This window comes from Babylonia areolata, chromosome 19, assembly GCF_041734735.1.
Source record: "Babylonia areolata isolate BAREFJ2019XMU chromosome 19, ASM4173473v1, whole genome shotgun sequence".
Lineage (NCBI taxonomy): Eukaryota > Metazoa > Mollusca > Gastropoda > Neogastropoda > Buccinidae > Babylonia > Babylonia areolata.
The window spans coordinates 37,683,109-37,701,587 of record NC_134894.1 but is presented as its reverse complement, the minus strand read 5'-3'; the positions used below and the strand labels follow the sequence as shown (position 1 = coordinate 37,701,587).

The 18,479-nt window shown below is 41.1% G+C and overlaps 1 protein-coding gene across 1 annotated transcript in view; it reads right to left on the bottom strand.

Moving 5' to 3' along the window:
- The window catches only part of LOC143293671 (reversion-inducing cysteine-rich protein with Kazal motifs-like), a 118,553-nt gene continuing 100,074 nt past the window's right edge, over positions 1-18,479 (bottom strand). Inside the window, exons 14-24 of the mRNA XM_076604814.1 lie at positions 15,922-16,062; positions 14,356-14,553; positions 13,572-13,682; positions 12,618-12,699; positions 11,887-11,973; positions 10,907-10,974; positions 9,802-9,929; positions 8,361-8,496; positions 6,592-6,714; positions 5,141-5,349; positions 1-4,226 (exon numbers count right to left, since the gene is read on the bottom strand). Of these exons, the coding sequence (XP_076460929.1) occupies positions 3,969-4,226; positions 5,141-5,349; positions 6,592-6,714; positions 8,361-8,496; positions 9,802-9,929; positions 10,907-10,974; positions 11,887-11,973; positions 12,618-12,699; positions 13,572-13,682; positions 14,356-14,553; positions 15,922-16,062 (1,541 nt within the window). The 3' untranslated portion in view covers positions 1-3,968. The remainder of the gene's footprint in view (positions 4,227-5,140; positions 5,350-6,591; positions 6,715-8,360; positions 8,497-9,801; positions 9,930-10,906; positions 10,975-11,886; positions 11,974-12,617; positions 12,700-13,571; positions 13,683-14,355; positions 14,554-15,921; positions 16,063-18,479) is intronic.

Here is an 18,479-nt window from a genome sequence, read left to right as displayed (position 1 = left end):
AATCACTGGGGGTGGGAAAGGGAGGGGGCGATAAGAGGGAGGAAGTGGGGAAGCTGCAGCTGAGCGAGTACACACACACACACACACACAGAGATACACACACACTCTCTCTCAATCTCTCTCTCTCTTTAACACACATACAGAGGACTTTCCAGAATAACTTCCCCCTCTGTTCATTTGCAGGGCACTAAAAATATATTCTAAAAGTGTTCCATCTTTAAAAAAAACAAAAAAACAACAAAAAAACAAAAAAAACACCACCAACAAAAAACAAAACAATTACTGAAAGTATTGGGAATCTCCAGTTCATGTCTTTCCCCAATTCTGGATTAGATTGATGGAGAAACTATACGCCAATGAAAATGTTTTCACTTTCAAGCACAACATGCACACAAATATGCCTCGCTCCCCCCCCCCGCCCCCCTCAACCTCCCTTCCCCCCCGCCCCCCCCAACACCCTCTCTCTCTCTCTCTCTCCTCCAAGGAGTGACGTTTGAAAAGTTGGATGCGTAACATCAACTGTTCCCCACCCCCAACCTCCCAACCCTTGCCCCGCTCCCACTGCCTACACAAGAAAACAAATAATGTTGCACAACATACAGACTATGTACACACAGAAAAAAAACAGAGACATATTATCACAACTTGGGGGTGTGGGGGTCATCGTATGACACCGCTACAGTCCCGTCTAGAGTATGTACGCAGAAATTCTCGTTGAAAATTCAGGTATGTAGTGACACCATCTGTTGGTCTCTCCCATGGCTCTCTCTCTTTCCATGGATGACCACCACCACTGACCACCGCTGCCTGACATTGCACGCACACACACACACACACACACTCACACGCTCACACGCTCACACACACACACACACACGCTCACACAAAACACCCACATACACACACACAGATATGAAATACAGGGCAGGTTCAGAGACTTGCCAGTGAGTGGACACCTTGTCATTGTTGGGGAAGTGCAAAGGTCTTGGGAGGAAACTGATGACTGTGGGCAACAGATGCCATCATCATTAAAAAAAAAAAAAAAAAAACAACAAACAACAAAAAACATACAGATGCCATCATCATAAAAAAAAATTTAAAAAAAAAAGAAAGAAAGAAAAAAAAACAACAACATAAGTTAAGGAAAAAATCAGTAACTGCTAGATCATTGCAAAAAGTACAGTGTTGCTGAAATAAACAACAACCCACACAACACATGAAAAAAGTAAGATATTTTGCCCAAAACACTTATGCTCAAAACTATATTCTCTCCAGCTGATATACACTCTCCTCCAAGATAAGTGAACTGTGCATATGTGCACAGCCAGTTTCCTCACTGTTAGGTCCATGAATGTTGGACTGACAAAAGATGCACAGAGGAGACTGTACACCCACTGCTGACTGTATAATAATGCCTTTGATTTTTTTTTTTATTTTAATATCATCATTATTATTTCCCTGCTGTATGGGTCTGGAGCCACCCCGCTGAGCTAAAACACCAAAATCTGCTCTGGAAACCCATTCTCAGTAGGCTCCCTTAAGAATCAGTGAAATTATTCTTTACAGTTTCAATGTCAACTAATTCTTTCAAAAACAGACTTAAAAAAAAAAATTTATTTTTAACCATGACAAAGTATATTACCATGATTCACACACAGAGCAGGTCAGAATTACTTAGTCCATAATACAGCAGATTATGGAACAACCAAGCTAAAACTGGAGGCATAGAATGTGAGATTCATAAAATTCTAGTAGTTCTTCCTTCTCAGCTGTTTATCTCCCCCCCCCCCCCCCCACCCCACCCCACACTCCCCAATTCTTTTTTTGTTTGTTGTTGTTGTTGCCTGCATCTGCCATTTCCAGAATTTTTTCACACACAAACTATAGCTTTTCAAGACTGGATGAAGTCCTCACTTTCTTAATTCAAGTCTGGATGAAGTCCTCACTTTCTTAACTCAAGACTGGATGAAGTCCTCACTTTCTTAATTCAAGACTGGATGAAGTCCTCACTTTCTTAACTCAAGACTGGATGAAGTCCTCACTTTCTTAACCAGGAAAGAACAACAATGTAAGGACTGAATACACACCATCCAATAAAACAGACCGGAAAGTCTTGTTGTTTCTTCCCCTCCCCCCTCCCCCCCAAACAAGTTTAAAGTATATAAATGATTGCCGTCCACCACCACACCCCCACCCCCTCCTCAGTGCAGCAGCACACCTCTGACAGTGGCTGGGACCTTTGCCATCATGATTGTCACAGCAGTAAACCTCTGCACATGGGGCTGAGAGCTGCAGGTAGTGGTCGTTGGTTGTCTGTTGCACGCATTGTTGTTCTCTGGGTATCATCACCTCAGCAGAATCATGAAACGCCCATCCAATATTTTACCAGCGGTTGATTCATCACTGATTAATCGCTGCTTAAAAAAACAAAAAAAGTATACACCTCCTGGTACTGATGTGTCGGAGGAATCAGTCAGAGGTATGCCAGCGTACACATACATTCTTTTAACTGTGTGTAAACACCTGCATGCACACACGTTTATGCACATACACACACTCAAATGCTTGTTCACATGTGTGTGTGCACGCTCGCACACACACACACACACACACACAAACTCGTACGTAAGCGCACACAGATGCATGAACACACACACACACACGCACACAGGCCCACAAATACACACTCTTGAGATAAAGCATCAACAGCAAAACAATGCACTGTCCGACAAAACTGCACCTCCCTTTCCCCTCACACACCACCCCCACCACCCCTCTTGCAGCGGCGTTAGTGTCTCTCTTTTCTGAAGCTGACCCACTTCACTTACCCAGTTTACCAATGTTCCAGTCAGTCCTTTCCCCTTAATTGTTTTTTTTTTTTAATATTTTTTTTATATACTCTTTGGCTGAAGCTTCCTTTGGCAATACTTGGCTCTCTCTCTCTTCCACATCATCAGCTGGCCAAGCAAGGGGAGAGAGAGAGAGACTGCAACACACCATTGCTGCTTGTTTGCCTCTGCTGATTAAAAAAGTATGGCCACAAAGGTTCGTCAGTCTCTAAACAATCACAGGCGTATTTGCTTGTGCCCATGGTGTCCAACAGTTCTTGATTGTTACCTCCACAAAAAAGAAAAAAAGAAAAACAAACAACAACAAACAAACACCAAACATCCACATGCACACAGGGCGGATTCATATGAGGTGAAGAAAGAAAAAAAAAGAAGAAAAAAAAAATGCAGCAAGTGCTGAGAGAAAAAACAAACAAACTGTAATGTAATGGTGATTTAACCACATTACACATGCCATATATCTAATCTCAAAAAGTCTTGGGGATAGTATTGGAAACATCTGGACAGCACAATCACAGGCGTCACAATCATATAATATGTGGACACAAGTGTCTGGGGCTACAAGAAGAGAGACAATACAAATAATAAATGAATATAAGCAATGAATAAGTAAATAAACATATAAGCAATCAAATAAATAAATAAATAAATGAAAGTAAAATAAAGAAGAAAAAAACAACAACAACAAAAAACACCAACACGTTTTATCAAGGTCTTCACTTTGTTGTCACGAGTCAAAGCCAGACACATTCAGAGGCCAACACAGTCTTTGCTCAGGAACTGGGTTGGGTTTTTTTTTCTTCTTTTTTTCGCTTGTCCCCCACACCCCCCACCCCACCCCTACCCCCTTCCAGTCTGGGTAATCTCACTTGTCCAGAAACGTCTCCCGTCATCAGAACATTCCTGTTTCATCGCTCATTCATTTCACTCTGCCGACATTCTGGAACAGCCCCTGTATCACTTGACAGCCAGTACAGAACTTTCACAGCAGACTTAGTGTTGAGAAAAAAAAAAAAAAAAAAAAAAAAAAGGGGGGGGAACCCAACAGCTCTCTCCCATCACGAAATACTGGCAGTTTATCAAACATTCCACCATCTTCTCTCCTCTCCTCTGGCTGTGCTAGTGTTTTCTGTGCCAGTGAAGCAACAATGTCAAGAGCAGTGCGGCGCACAGCAGGGGCCACGTCTGGGTCCCCGGTAGCGCGGCTGAAGGTCCGGCGGCGGAGCGCACGCGGTACATGGGGACGTTGTAGTTCAGCCGCGCCAGCTGGGCCGGGGCCAGGAGCAAGGGGGACAACTGCAGGTAGAGCGTCAGGGTGGGGCTGCCGTGGCTGATCAGCATTTCCAGGCGTTCCGCCTCACTGTTACACGCTTCCACCTGTTGCAGTGGCCGCAGGGGAAAAAGATGAAAAAAACAAATGAGTGTTTTACTTTTGACTTGCCTGCCTGCCTGCTAACATTTGAATGAATGTATGTGGTTAGTTGTTGGGATCATTCATTTTTTTGGTGGGGGTGGCGAGTGGAGGTGGGGTAAGGGGGGTGGGGAGGAATTATCTTCATTTCCTTGCCGAGTCTGTTCTGAGAAAATGTCTACAGTTACGCCTTGTAGAGTTAAAGTTAGCTGGAGAGAAGTGCTGATACTGTTTGTTTTGTTTTAGGTTGGGTTGTTTTTTTCAGTTCCTGAAGGAACTGAATAATTCAACTTGATCAAACTTCAACAATGACTTAACAAGAGATTGGGGAATATGTCCTCTCTCCTTTTTTTTTTTTTTATTTTTACACATTATTCTAATTCTTAACTGACCTTTTTAATATCATTTCAGTTTAACTTTGACTGCTTAAATCTATTTTTCATTTTTAAAGAACTGATGATGGAGTATTTGGCCCTGAAACAAACCCCTTTGCAGGTTGGCTGCTTGTCTCTCTCTCTCTGTCTCTCTGTGTCTCTCTCTCTCTATATATATATATATATCTACAATATGTTATTATTCCACACTTCAGGCAGACATACAGGACACCCCTCTGATTTTCCCGCCTCCCTCACTGCATCCCCCCACCCCTCACCACCACCCCCTTCCCCTTGCCACATCCCCCGAACAATGCAACCATCACTGAACAAATTGACCCAAAAGGCTTTCTGCCAAAACAATGCTTAAACTCTAACTCCATCCCTCTACCTAACAATCCCCTCTCTCTCTCTCTCTCTACCTCCCTGCACCCCCCTTCCCACCACACACACCTCCCCACCCCCCTTTCCACCCCTTCCTCCCTCCCTCCTCAACTCAAACTCACCTGGACGTCGGAAGGGCTGAGGGCCAGGGGAGCCACCAGCAGCACCAGGTCCCCGTCCAGGCTGAGGTAGCCGAAGACGTCGCACTGGGCCACCGTCAGCAGGCGGGACAGCGCCCGTACCATGCGCTGCACGGTCAGTGGTCCCTGAGCCATACGGTCACTGGCCACGTCCACCAGGGCCGGGGAGAACAGGGCGCGCAGCTGGGCGGCTGGCGGAGGGGGAGGACAGAGAGAGAGATTTAGCTTTTGTCATTTTCAAGGCAGTGTTCCTGACCTGTTCATCAAATGATATATAACAAAGGCTGAAAGAGTACATGAATACAAATACATAGGAATTTTTCTTGATCATAAAAGCTGAATTTTACACCTGATACAAAAGGGAAGAGAGAGAGAGAGAGAGAGAGAGAGAGAGAGAGGTTCAGGTTTGGTCAGTTTTCAAGGCAGCGTCATTGAAGTGTGCTGTCTGATCCATAAGAGTGTGTGTGTGTGTGTGTGTGTGTGTGCGTGTGTGTGTGTGTGTGAGTGTGTATGTATAGATAGATAGATAGATAGATCGATAAAAAGACAGATAGATATATGAATCTAGCACAATAGGCCCCTGTGCTAAAGGGGTAGATCATATTATAAATACCCATCATTATTATCATTATCATCATCATTCTTCTTATCATTATTATTGTTATCATTATTATTTGTAGTAGTAGTATCAATATCATTATCATCATTATTATATCTTACATCACATGTGCTTTAAAAAAAAAAAAAAAAACTATGGAGGAAAAAAAAAGGTGATACCTGACCTCTGCAAAAACCCAACTCACTGGTCAGTGCCTTGACAGCCTATATATATCCTAGACTTGTGCAAAAATGTTAACAAGAGAAAACGAATCTCATAAAATTAGGAAACACAAGTAAACAAACAAGCAAAGCCTATCACTGGTTTGTGTAAAACATTAATTAACAACAGAAAAATGAATGACATGAAATTAATAATAATAATATTTTACTTATATATAGCGCTATAATACAAGCATAAGCAAGCTCTAAGCGCTTTACAATCCAGTACCTAAAGTGAAACAAGAAAGCATGCAAAATGTAGTAGAAACATAAAACAGAATCATTAATATTATAAAAACACAACGCATAAAACTCACAAAGTAAAATGAAGAAGCGTATGCAAACAAACAAGCAAGGACATCGAAATAATATAACAAAGTAAAAGAAGATACGATATGCAGAAGGCAAATCATTGGGAATGAAAAAGACGCACAAAGAAAATATAATGACTGGGAATGAAAAAAGACCGCACAAAAGAAAATATAATGACTGCGAATGAAAAAAGACCGCACGAAAGAAAATATAATGACTGCGAATGAAAAAAGACAGCACGAAAGAAAATATAATGACTGCGAATGGAAAAAGACCGCACGAAAGAAAATACAAACACTGACCACAGATGGGGCAGCAGGCGCCAGGGGGAACAACCCCGCGGCAGTGGCTGGGGCGGAGGGCAGGGCAATGGACGCGGGCACAGCTGATGGTGTGTCTGCCGGGCACCATCTTCATGCTGGACACTGCACACACACACACACACAAAGCCAGTCATGTCACGGCCAGACAGTCTGAGTCAGTCACAATGGTCAAGTCATGTTGGTCAAAAGTCATTATGGTTGCTTATTATGGTCAATAGTCACAAAGATCAAGTCATAACAGACAAAAAAGTCAATGCAGTCAAGTCACAATGGTCAAATCACAATGGTCAAAGGTCACAACATTCAAAAGTCACAATGGTGAAAAGTGACAATAGTCAATCACATCGATCAAGTCATAATGGACAACTCATAATGATCTCTCAACTGTCAAATCTCACTCAATGGTGTAAAAATGCAAAACACGCTCGCTCACAAACACACATACAGAGACAAAGGTACGCTATATAAACAACAACAACACGCAACAAAAAACAAAAAAATGCCTGTATCCTTCATCAGAAAAACAACATACAAAAACAACAACATGTATCTGTCATTAACCCATTCAACCCTGCATGGGCAGTTTACAGCCTCTTCAGGCTTTCATGCCATATTGATTTGTGGGACGGGCGCAATAGCCGAGTGGTTAAAGCGTTGGACTGTCAATCTGAGGGTCCCGGGTTCGAATCACGGTGACGGTGCCTGGTGGATAAAGGGTGGAGATTTTTACGATCTCCCAGGTCAACATATGTGCAGACCTGCTAGTGCCTGAACCACCTTCGTGTGTATATGCAAGCAGAAGATCAAATACGCACGTTAAACATCCTGTAATCCATGTCAGCGTTCGGTGGGTTATGGAAACAAGAACATACCCAGCATGCACACCCCCAAAAACGGAGTATGGCTGTCTACATGGTGGGGTAAAAACGGTCATACATGTAAAAGCCCACTTGTGTGCATACGAGTGAATGCAGAAGAAGAAGAAGAAGAAGAAGAAGATTTGTGGGAAAAAAGGCAGAAAATATACAGCTTTTCCTCCAAATTACATGCAGACACTTTTGAAAATACCTTACAAGTTAGTTTCCTTTCTTTGCGGTTTATGCGTATATAGAAACGTGAGGCCTTGAGTGCATGCATATATATCTGTGTACCTATCGGAGTGAATTTCAGAGGACAACACTCTCATTGCTATGTGTTCTTTTTTTAGTGCTCCAAGTGTGTGTTACACACAGGACCTCAGTTTATCGTCTCATCAGAATGACCAAATGCTCATTCTGATTTTCCATTCCAACTTTGGAGAAAGGGGGCAAGAGTGGGATTCGAACCCAGACCCTCACAGACTCTGTGTTGAGGATATGAGCATCTTATCAATTCTGCCATCTTTCTCAGAGCTGAATGAGTCAATAATAATAATAATACTTATAGGCAGGCTTATATAGCTCAGTAGCCCCATCTCAAATGGGGCTCACTGTGCTTTATAACAAAACATACAAATTTAAGACTAAGTGACATGAAAATATGCATAAAAAAAATCTACATAGCCTCACATCACATCTGCTAAATATACAAATTTCAGACTCAGATCACATTGGCTAAAACTGACAAAGATAACATATACAGAGAAAAAAAATGTGTCCCTCTGCAAAAAAAACCCACACCCAAACCAAAACGTAACAAAACTGAACGGAAAGAAAGAAAACGCACAATGAAAATCCCCCCCCAAAAAACACCCCAGGGTGCTGACTGACCAGTGAGGTTGCCGATGGCCCGACAGGCCCCCTCGTAGTCCACGGTGATGCTTGCCGCACGGGCTGCGCACTGGCTGCTGTAGGTCTCCCCGTCATGGCCACACACTGGGCCTGCCAGGTTGCATGACTGCTGCACCTGTAGGTACACATAGACACACACATCATGCTTTGCTTTTTTTTTTTTTTTTTGTGTGTGTGTGTGTGTGTATATTTTTATTTTTTAAAATTTTTAGGGTAATATATGACACTGGAAAACAAATATATTTACTGGAAAACAAACAAAGATTTAAGCATTACACTTACAGGTGCATTGATTTTATCCATATACAGGACAAAAGAATTTTTAAAATACCTTTCCATACATATACTAAAGTAGAAACATTACACACAAAAAAAACCAAGGGGCCGTGCTTTGTTATTGTGTTGCGTTCTACTGTATTGCATAGTATTGCATTGCACTGTATTGCTAAGTGCAAGCTGCACATGGAACTTCAGTTTATGGTCTCATCTGACTGACTATGGGAATTAAAAAAAAAAAAAAAATGGTGCTCAGATTACATTTTACTGGGTCATCTTTTTTTTTCTTTTTTGTTTTGTTTTGGTGCATATAGCAATGTGTGAAGATCAAAACCATAAACAATAAAATATGGTATGTTTTGCAAACAAACAGACAAAATAATAAACAAAAACACAAGTTAGGCAACTTGAAAACTGCATGACACTCGAACAGAAATTCACTTATCTATTCCTCTTATGCAAACTTAGAAATAATAATCTCTGAAGCACTGGAGACATCCGAATTCAGGCTATAAGGACAGATTATTTTGTAATGGCAAAATGATTACTCCCCAACCCCCACCCCCTCTTTATCTCTCTTTTCTTGGTTTATCAAAGTGATGGGAACAAAATCAAAGGGAAACAATTCCTCAGCCATCCTAAAAAGCCCGGTGGGTTGTCTCCCATTGTCCAGGCGGTACACAACAGTGGAAACATGGCAGTCCGATGGCAGTCAAGGGGTTAAAATAAGTGTTGAATATCACAAAAGGAAGCCTTTTATTTTCCTTTGAGGAGAATTCTTTTTCTCTTCTGAAACATTTGTGTTTTTTTCTTCTGTGGAGCCAGTGTTATTACTGACATTAAATGAGAAAATGCAAAGTATGACCCCAAAAAACAAATTTTATTTTATTATTTTTTTTTACTCAATTCTGGTTAATTCAATGTGGGGAGTGATTAATTTTCATAATACTGAAAAGTATGCTCCCAGAATCCGGGCCAAAATGCAAGTATAGAGATTTGTACAATGCAGAGGTTCTCCCATTCATGTTGATAATATAGTTAATTATTTTAGTTTGTAACTTTGTCATCCTGCTATCTAGCTTTTCGATATTCCATTATTTTACTTTAAAAAAAAAATCTATAAAAAATTGTGAAAGCTACCCACCTGACAGTGTCCCCTGTAGGCCAGGGAGCGGTGGTGCGAGAAGAGGAGACAAGCGTTGGTGAATTCCTCTCCAACTGTGTCGCACACAGCGTCGTGATTGTGGGAGTTGCACAGACCTTCCTTTGAAACTGCAGCAAAAAAAAAAAAAAGAAAAAAGAAAAAAAAAGTGAGTTGTCAGTTAGTTATACATACACCTGTACATTATATCCAAAGAACAAAAACAACCCCCCCCCTCTCCTCCCCAAAACATTTGCATACACTCACACACACACACTCACATAAACACAAGCACGCACTCAACAGACATAATATTCATCCTCATATCATATCCACACACACACACCCCAACCCCCACACCCCCCAACACACACTCCCGCTAAACACTCAACAGACATAATATTCATCCTCATATCATATCCACACACACACCCCAACCCCCACACCCCCCCCACACACTCCCGCTAAACACTCAACAGACATAATATTCATCCTCATATCATATCCACACACACACCCCAACCCCCACCCCCCACACACACACTCCCGCTAAACCCACACCTGAGATTCAAACACTACGACTGACCACTGCTCCTTCTCTGTCTCTGCACCTTACACTTGAAGAAACAAGCTCCCTCTTTTACTCTCAGCACTCAGCTGAAGTCTGACCATAAAACCTGCCTCTTTCCAAAACAGCTCCTCCCTTCCCTTCCTTTCTCTGCCGACAGCTTTTTCCAGCTTCCTGCCTACATATATGTGCAGATTTTATCATTCGTCTCTGATTCACAGAGTTTTATGCGCTGTTTCATCTCTGCCTAAGTTTCAGTACAGTATATAAATGCATGACACTACTTATGCTACTACTGCTACCACTACTGTCATCATCATCATCATTCTTCTTCTTCTTAGTATCATAATTAATATAACACTGCTGCTATTATTACTACTACTACTCTTTGTATTATTATCACTATCATTATTGATGTCGTTGTTCTTCTTCATCAATATTCTTCTTCTTCTTCTTATTATTATTATTATCATCATTATTACTATTATCATCATCATCATCATCAAACAATCTCACACCCAGCAACCGAGCCACACTCACCACATTCATACTGTGGGCAGTTGTGCTGCGCGTCGCGCCCCAAACACACCTGGCGTCTCACCACACACCTGTAATGAGACGAGTTCAAACCACCACCATCAAGTTACTGCAGTGTGTATTGTTGTTTTTTTGGTGAAACACAGTATGCACTTTCTATGCGAGTCTCACATCATCATTTCAAAACATGCAACAGTTTTAAGAAAGAAAAAAAAGACAAAAACAAGTAGAGACTGAGAATAGATCCCTGAAGACTTCTGGTGCTGGAACCAAAACGGAACACGGACAAGTCATGCAGCTGGTGTATTGGGGTGGGAAGGGTGGGGGGTGGGATGGTGGTGTAACACCACTGAAATGACTCAAAAGATAGCACAACTGCAAGAGATTGATTAAAATAAACAAATAAAATAAAATAAAAACCGAACACTTTGTAGCCAGGGTCTGTCTTGGGATGGGGGGCACTTAAAACCCCAAAGAGTGTGTCTTAATACTGAAACACAGTTAAACAATGTAATGGAGAAAGAAAGAAAAAAATCACCAATCACAACAGAAATCCTTACAAACAGAGAAAATGCTCCCACCCATCAGATGAGGCAGCGACACAATGAAAGTAAAACAAAACAAACAAAAAAAATGTATAATGCAATAAACTAAACTAAACTAAAATAAAGCAACATCAAGTAAATCAAAACAACATAAAATGAAATAAAATGAAATAAGATAAAGTAAAGAAAGGTAAAGTACAGTACAGTAAAATAAAGTAAAAACAAGCAATATAAAATAAAATAAAACAGCATAATGTAGAATAAAATAAAATGAAAAAAAACAACAACACACACACACAAATCATAAAGTAAAATAAAATAAAACAAAACAATATAAAATAAAATAAAATAAATAAAGTAAAACAATAATAACATAAAATGAAATAAAGCCAAACAAAATAACAGGACTACAAAGAGAAGGCAGGGAGGTGTGTGTACCTCTGCCCTGGCCCACAGGGGAAGTCCTGGCAGGGGTCGTACTGACTGCAGCTTGTGGCCGACACCATCCTCGTCACCCCAGCACACCTGAACACACCACCACTATTTGAGTCTGAATGTCCAAATGAACTGTATTGGTCTCTCTCTCTCTCTCTCTCTCTCTCTCTCTCTCACACACACACACACATACAGACACATAGACACACACGACAACCATTAAAAACTTTGTTTTTGAAAGCTTACAAAAGCAGGCTAAAAACTGACACTTAAAAAAAACAAAACAACAACAACAACAAAAAATGAACTCTGGTGACTCTCTTCAAAACATGTCAGGATATCTTTTTTATGAAAAAAAAAATCTAATGATCTTTCTGAAGTGCATGTGGTAAGAGTTTGTGAGTGAATTGGTGCACGTGCATGTGTGCGTGTGTGCGTGTGTGTGTGTGCGTGTACGCATGGGCATGCACGCATGCATGTGTGCGTGTTGTGTGTGCAAGTGTGGGCATGCATTTATTTATATATGTCTGTGAGTGAGTGGTGTGTCTCTGTGAGAATATGCATGTGCGTTCAGTGAAGCCTCATGCTTACGCAAGTAACAATGCAAATACATTCATTATGTATTTAACTTGGCTTCACCATGCAGATCTGCCCTAACTTGTCACAATTTATTTAGTTCAATACAGAATCATCCACATCAGGAGAGACATAATAATTATTCATACTGCTTTTACCTGGCGTAACAGCTGTTGGGATACGTCTTTCCATTCGCGCCACAAACAGGTTTGTACTGAGTGGAACAGTCGCTGGAAGATCCTGAAAGCAGGTCCAGTTACTCATGTGTATAATGAAGCTACCAGCGAAACATATATATCACAGACAATGTAAATCTAGTGTCACAAGGTTCCACTTTACGCGAACACACACACACACACAGGGAAATTCAATTTTGCTTTGGTTAGTGCCAGGATTCTGTTACAAACCTTTTGTCTTGCATATTATTTTCATACTGAATTATTTTTTAATCATGCATCACTGTAAAACCTTTTATTAAAATATATTTATGTGTTAAATGCACTGCAGTATTATACATCATTTGCACAATTAATTCATTTGATGAATATTTCTACACATATTGCCTCTCCTCCATGTGTGTATGCATGTTTGACATTTGTGACACAGTGCATATACACACAAAAACACATATCACAGTCACAAATGCCAAACATGCATAAGCACACAGACACATAGATTCAAGATTTAGTATATTTTGTATACTTTTCAGCTTTCTGTGTTGTGCAGAGGATGACAAACAAATTGAACAAGAACACAAGGTCAACATGAAAAAACAACAACTTTCACATGTGCTCCAATGATAAATATTATCCTATCCTCCTTTCAAGACCTGTCTCCAAAAGCAAGAACATGACTTTGGTAACTGGCAATAACATTCTTCTCTGATTCTAAAATAATCAACACATTCCATAATGAAATGAATTTTTTCTCCAGTGACAAACACATTAACCTTTGGGGGTATAATCTTTCATCACAAGGTATGTATGGAAGACATCCAACTGGAAGCTAGGTTGCAATTGTGACAAAAAACAACAACAAAATTTGTATGAGTGGTAGACAGAGACAAAGGTACACCACAGTGTGGCAGACAGAAAGCCAAAGACTAAACATACCAGTAAGATGAGCAGGACTGCTGTTGGCCAGACAGGTCTGGCGTGAACAGAGGAGGTTTCCGTCATGACAGATGCACTGACTCTTATCCAGCAGAAAATGGGACCCGTGTTCTGGAACAGGACAAAAGCACTTTGATTATAAGATGGATGGAAAATGTTGGTGAGACTGTTTTTTTGCAAACGTATAATACCTCAGGGAAGCCATGGTGATCCATATTTTTTGTTCAAAATTTACACATACTGATGACTTTTAAACAAATCCAGGAAAACACACAGAGTTTGAAACAGATTAAATTCAAAACGTTCTATAGCCCCAATAGGGCTGCTTCATTTTATTCTGTTGTCTGCCTTATGGCTGAGAAGAAACTGGGTCAGACACCACTGTTGACATGCACTGTTCCATGAACCAGTCACCTAGAAAATAACTCTCCTACTTGCCAGCACAGCAACACACTCTGCATTTATTGGTCGCAGTGGTGAGTGGAAAGGATAGTTGAGATATTCTTAGCTTATAACGTCATCACGCAGATTAGGTGACTCCCCCAAATTCAAAACTTTCTAAAGCCACAATTCGGCTCCTTCATCTGAAACAGCTGTAAACAGTGGGGCCTCGATCTGGGCCCATTGTCTGAAGTGAGTTAAGAATCAAACATCAACATATAAAACATGCATTTCAACACAACTTACATGCAACAGACACTGAAAAAATACATCACACACAAACACAACACACATCCTACAAATGACACATCAACACAACACACCAGCACCCAGCCTCACTCACCCTGCTTGTTGCCGGCGCCAAGCATGCAGTCACGGCGCTGAAGACAGGGCAGCGGCCGGCAGTGCTCCATCTGGCCCTTGCTGTCGCAGCGACAGCCAAGGTAGCAGTCCTTCCGCTCGTTGCTGCGCGCAGGGTCTGGGATCCGAACAAAGGTCCCGGTGGCCACCGACATGGAGGACATCTGACCCAGGGAGCATGCTGTGGGTCACAGACCAAACACACAGGGAGCGTACTGTGATATTCATCATCATCATCATCTTCTTCTTCTTACTAGTTTATTGTCTATTCACTGCAAGATGATTTCGGCAGGTACACATTCATTCGTTCCAGCACACATATACACACCTTCATGCTCTGATTTAAAGCAGAATGCATAACATTGATTTACTACTACTACTACTACTAATCATAATGATAAGAGTATATTGTACTTGCATGGTGCAAACTCCCCACAGATGGGCTCTAAGCGCCTCACATAAAACAGTACATTATTACCAGTGCATTATACCACACAAGAGCACATGAAGACATTGAAGTGGAAAACTAACCTATATCCACTAATACAATGCTACAAATTGTAGATTTATAGTGTTGTACTGCTGGCATCAGACAAATGCTTTCTTAAAACATAAATAACATTATATCTTTAAATCAGACTCTTTTCGTTTTAGATCGACATCACATTCAGGCCATATTACATGTTTGTGGATTTTTAAAGCTTTTTATTCCTGAGTGTTCACTGCAACAAATGAGTTGCTCAGAAACCCCTGCTCACACACTAACACCAGCATCCACATCCACAAACATATGCACTCAGACACTCAGGTACACACACTCACACACACACACATCTAACACAAAGACACATTAACACACCGACTCACATTACACACACAGGCCCACATTACACCTACAGACACACAGACACACAAACACACAGACCCACATTACACCTACAGACACACAGACACACAAACACACAGACACACATTACACCTGCACACCACACAGACACATAAACACACAGACCCACATTACACCTACAGACACACAGACACACACACACACACAGAGACCCACATTACACCTACAGACACACAGACACACAAACACACAGACACACATTACACCTACAGATACACAGACACACACACACAGAGACCCACATTACACCTACAGACACACAAACACACAAACACAGAGACCCACATTACACCTACAGACACACAGACACACAAACACACAGACCCACATTACACCTACAGACACACAAACACACAGACACACATTACACCTACAGACACACAAACACACAGACCCACATTACACCTACAGACACACACACACACACACACACACGCTCAACACACAAGTGCAAAACCTCTTTCCACACCTTTTTCCCTGTTTCAAAACAACTGTAAAGTTAGCTGGCATTAACCCCAGCACCCCCACCCCCCACACACCCCTCACCCCCATCCCTCCCAAAAAAAGATAATGGGGAAAAGTGTGACTACAAACACACATAGCCATTTACTGATCCGAGGATCTATCTACATAAACACACACCTGATTTACAAATAAACTGTTTACACCCTTGTGGATGTTTACAGCGGCGACGACGGATCTCGCACACCTCGTCACCGCGGCATGGGTTGGGTTTACAAGGGTGGGTGATCTCCCCTTCCTGCTGACTGTACGGGCTGGCTCCTGCACAGGGAATAAAAAAAACACAAAAAAAAACATGTGGGTCATATTTTTCTTCAATTCATCAACTTCATTTTATCATAAATATTATTATCATTATTATTATTATTCTATCATTACTATTGGTGGTAGTAGTAATAGTAGTAGTATTCTTACTGTTGTTATATTATCATTGTTATTATCATCATTATTGTTATTAGTATTACTATTATCATTATTATTATTGTTATTCTTCTTGTCATTGTTATCAATATTACATATATCACATGATGCTTTCATCAACAAAATTATATCACATTATTTATTTACCTATTCATTTTTTTTTCTTCTTCAAAATCACACATCCCTATTACCGTAAAGTTTGGTCTATAAGCCACAACTTTTTACTCCAGCTTCAACCTCTGCGGATTATACAATGATGCGGCTTATTTGAGGATTTTAACGATCCCGGGAGTGTCACGTTCTCGTCTTTTCTTAGCTGCCCTTCAACTCACCAAAATCATGATTTCTGTCCATGAATTTTTGGATGAAGTTCAGGATAGTGTGCTATCTGTTCACGTTTTATAAATCAAATCCACACACATTAAAGCCTTCAGATCAGCATTCAGTTCTACTCTGCTCAAGCGTACACCCTCATCATGCCGAAAACACGATGTTATGCCTATGATGCAGCCTTCAAATTGAAGGCGATCGACCAAGCAGACGACAGTGCAAGCGACGAACCAGCAGCGACCTCCACCTTCATGTTCATGAAGTGAAAGCCAGGCTGAAGTCAGTGACAAGATGGCGGAGGAAGCTGTGCTGGTTCTCTTCAACTCGGACACTGAAGACGAAGATTTCAGTGGATTCAGTCAGCAGGATGACGTTGAATAAATGTGACTATCCCTAAATTATGGATCTTATTTTTGTTGTGTTTATTTATTATTTTTTTGTGGCACTACCAGTATTTTCGCTTGCTTTTCTTTGTGTTGTTCCCGCTTGTGTTTATTTCATAACCTACTCTATTGACAGCTTTTCTGTAGTATCAGTATGTGTTCTGGTACCGGAAATAAGTGCAGCTTATAAGCCAGTGCGCTTATGTATGTATAAAGTTCAATTTTTTCCAAAATTTAGTGGATGCGGCTTATATACCAGTGCGCTCAATAGACTGAACTTTACGGTACACCCTAACAAATCTTCTCTTTCTTCACTTTCTTTCTTCTTTCCAAAACTTACCTCTCTCTGAATCTCTCTCTAAAATATACCTACCTCTTTCTATCTTTTATCTATTTCCTTGATTAATACATATTAATCAAGCACCAACCTAACAGGCATTTTAATATATGCCTATCTCTTTCACTCTTTCTCTCTCACTTCTCCCATCTATCTCTCTCTCCCTCCCTCTCTCTCTCTCTCTGTTCAGTCATTCCACCCTACACAGTCATCATGAGCACTGTTAGGACACCATTGTGCATGCAAATGATTGCCCCCAAAACGCCACTGACACCAGACACCATAGTAACGTGGTCAGCGTTGTGGACTGATGAGTGGGAGGACACATGTCATTATGTGGAGTGATGGCCTAGAGGTAACGCGTCCGCCTAGGAAGCGAGAGAATCTGAGCGCGCTGGTTCGAATCATGGCACAGCCCCCGAAATTTTCTCCCCCTCCACTAGACCTAGAGTGGTGGTCTGGACGCTAGTCATTCGGATGAGACGATAAACCGAGGTCCCATGTGCAGCATGCACTTCGCACAGGTAACAAAAGAACCCACGGCAACAAAAGGGTTGTTCCTGGCAAAATTCTGTAGAAAAATCCACTTCGATAGGAAAAACAAATAAAACTGCACACAGGAAAAATTTTTTAAAAATGGGCGCTGTAGTATGGCGACGCGCTCTCCCCGGGGAGAGCAGCCCGAATTTCACACAGAGAAATCTGTTGTGATAAAAAGAAATACAAATACAAATACAAAAATGTTCCAGCCCACAATCAGATGGACTTTTTCAGCCCATGGCTGGCTCATATACCCAGAGCTGAGTTGTGCTATGGTCAGACTGGGGCACTCACAGTCAAGGGTCGGTCATCCATTTCAAAATTTCCTGACCCAACACTGCAGGTGTCTGCACCTCTCAGCCTGGTTGATAATGCAATATAATTATTATGGGAGTAAAATCTTGTCAAGTAGTTCCACACCTAGATGGACCCCACATATATATATATAATAATGATAATAACGAAGTGCTCTTCTATAGCGCTGTTCCCTCACAGAGAGGCTCACTGTGCTTCACAATTTAAATATATCATTAACAAGAAAGAAACAACAACAACATATCAGGATCTTAATCACCCCCATCATTATCATCATCAAATGCATAAAACAAAATGCCCCAAATTCTGGAGCAAGAAACAGTAAAAAAACAACAACAACAACAACAACAACA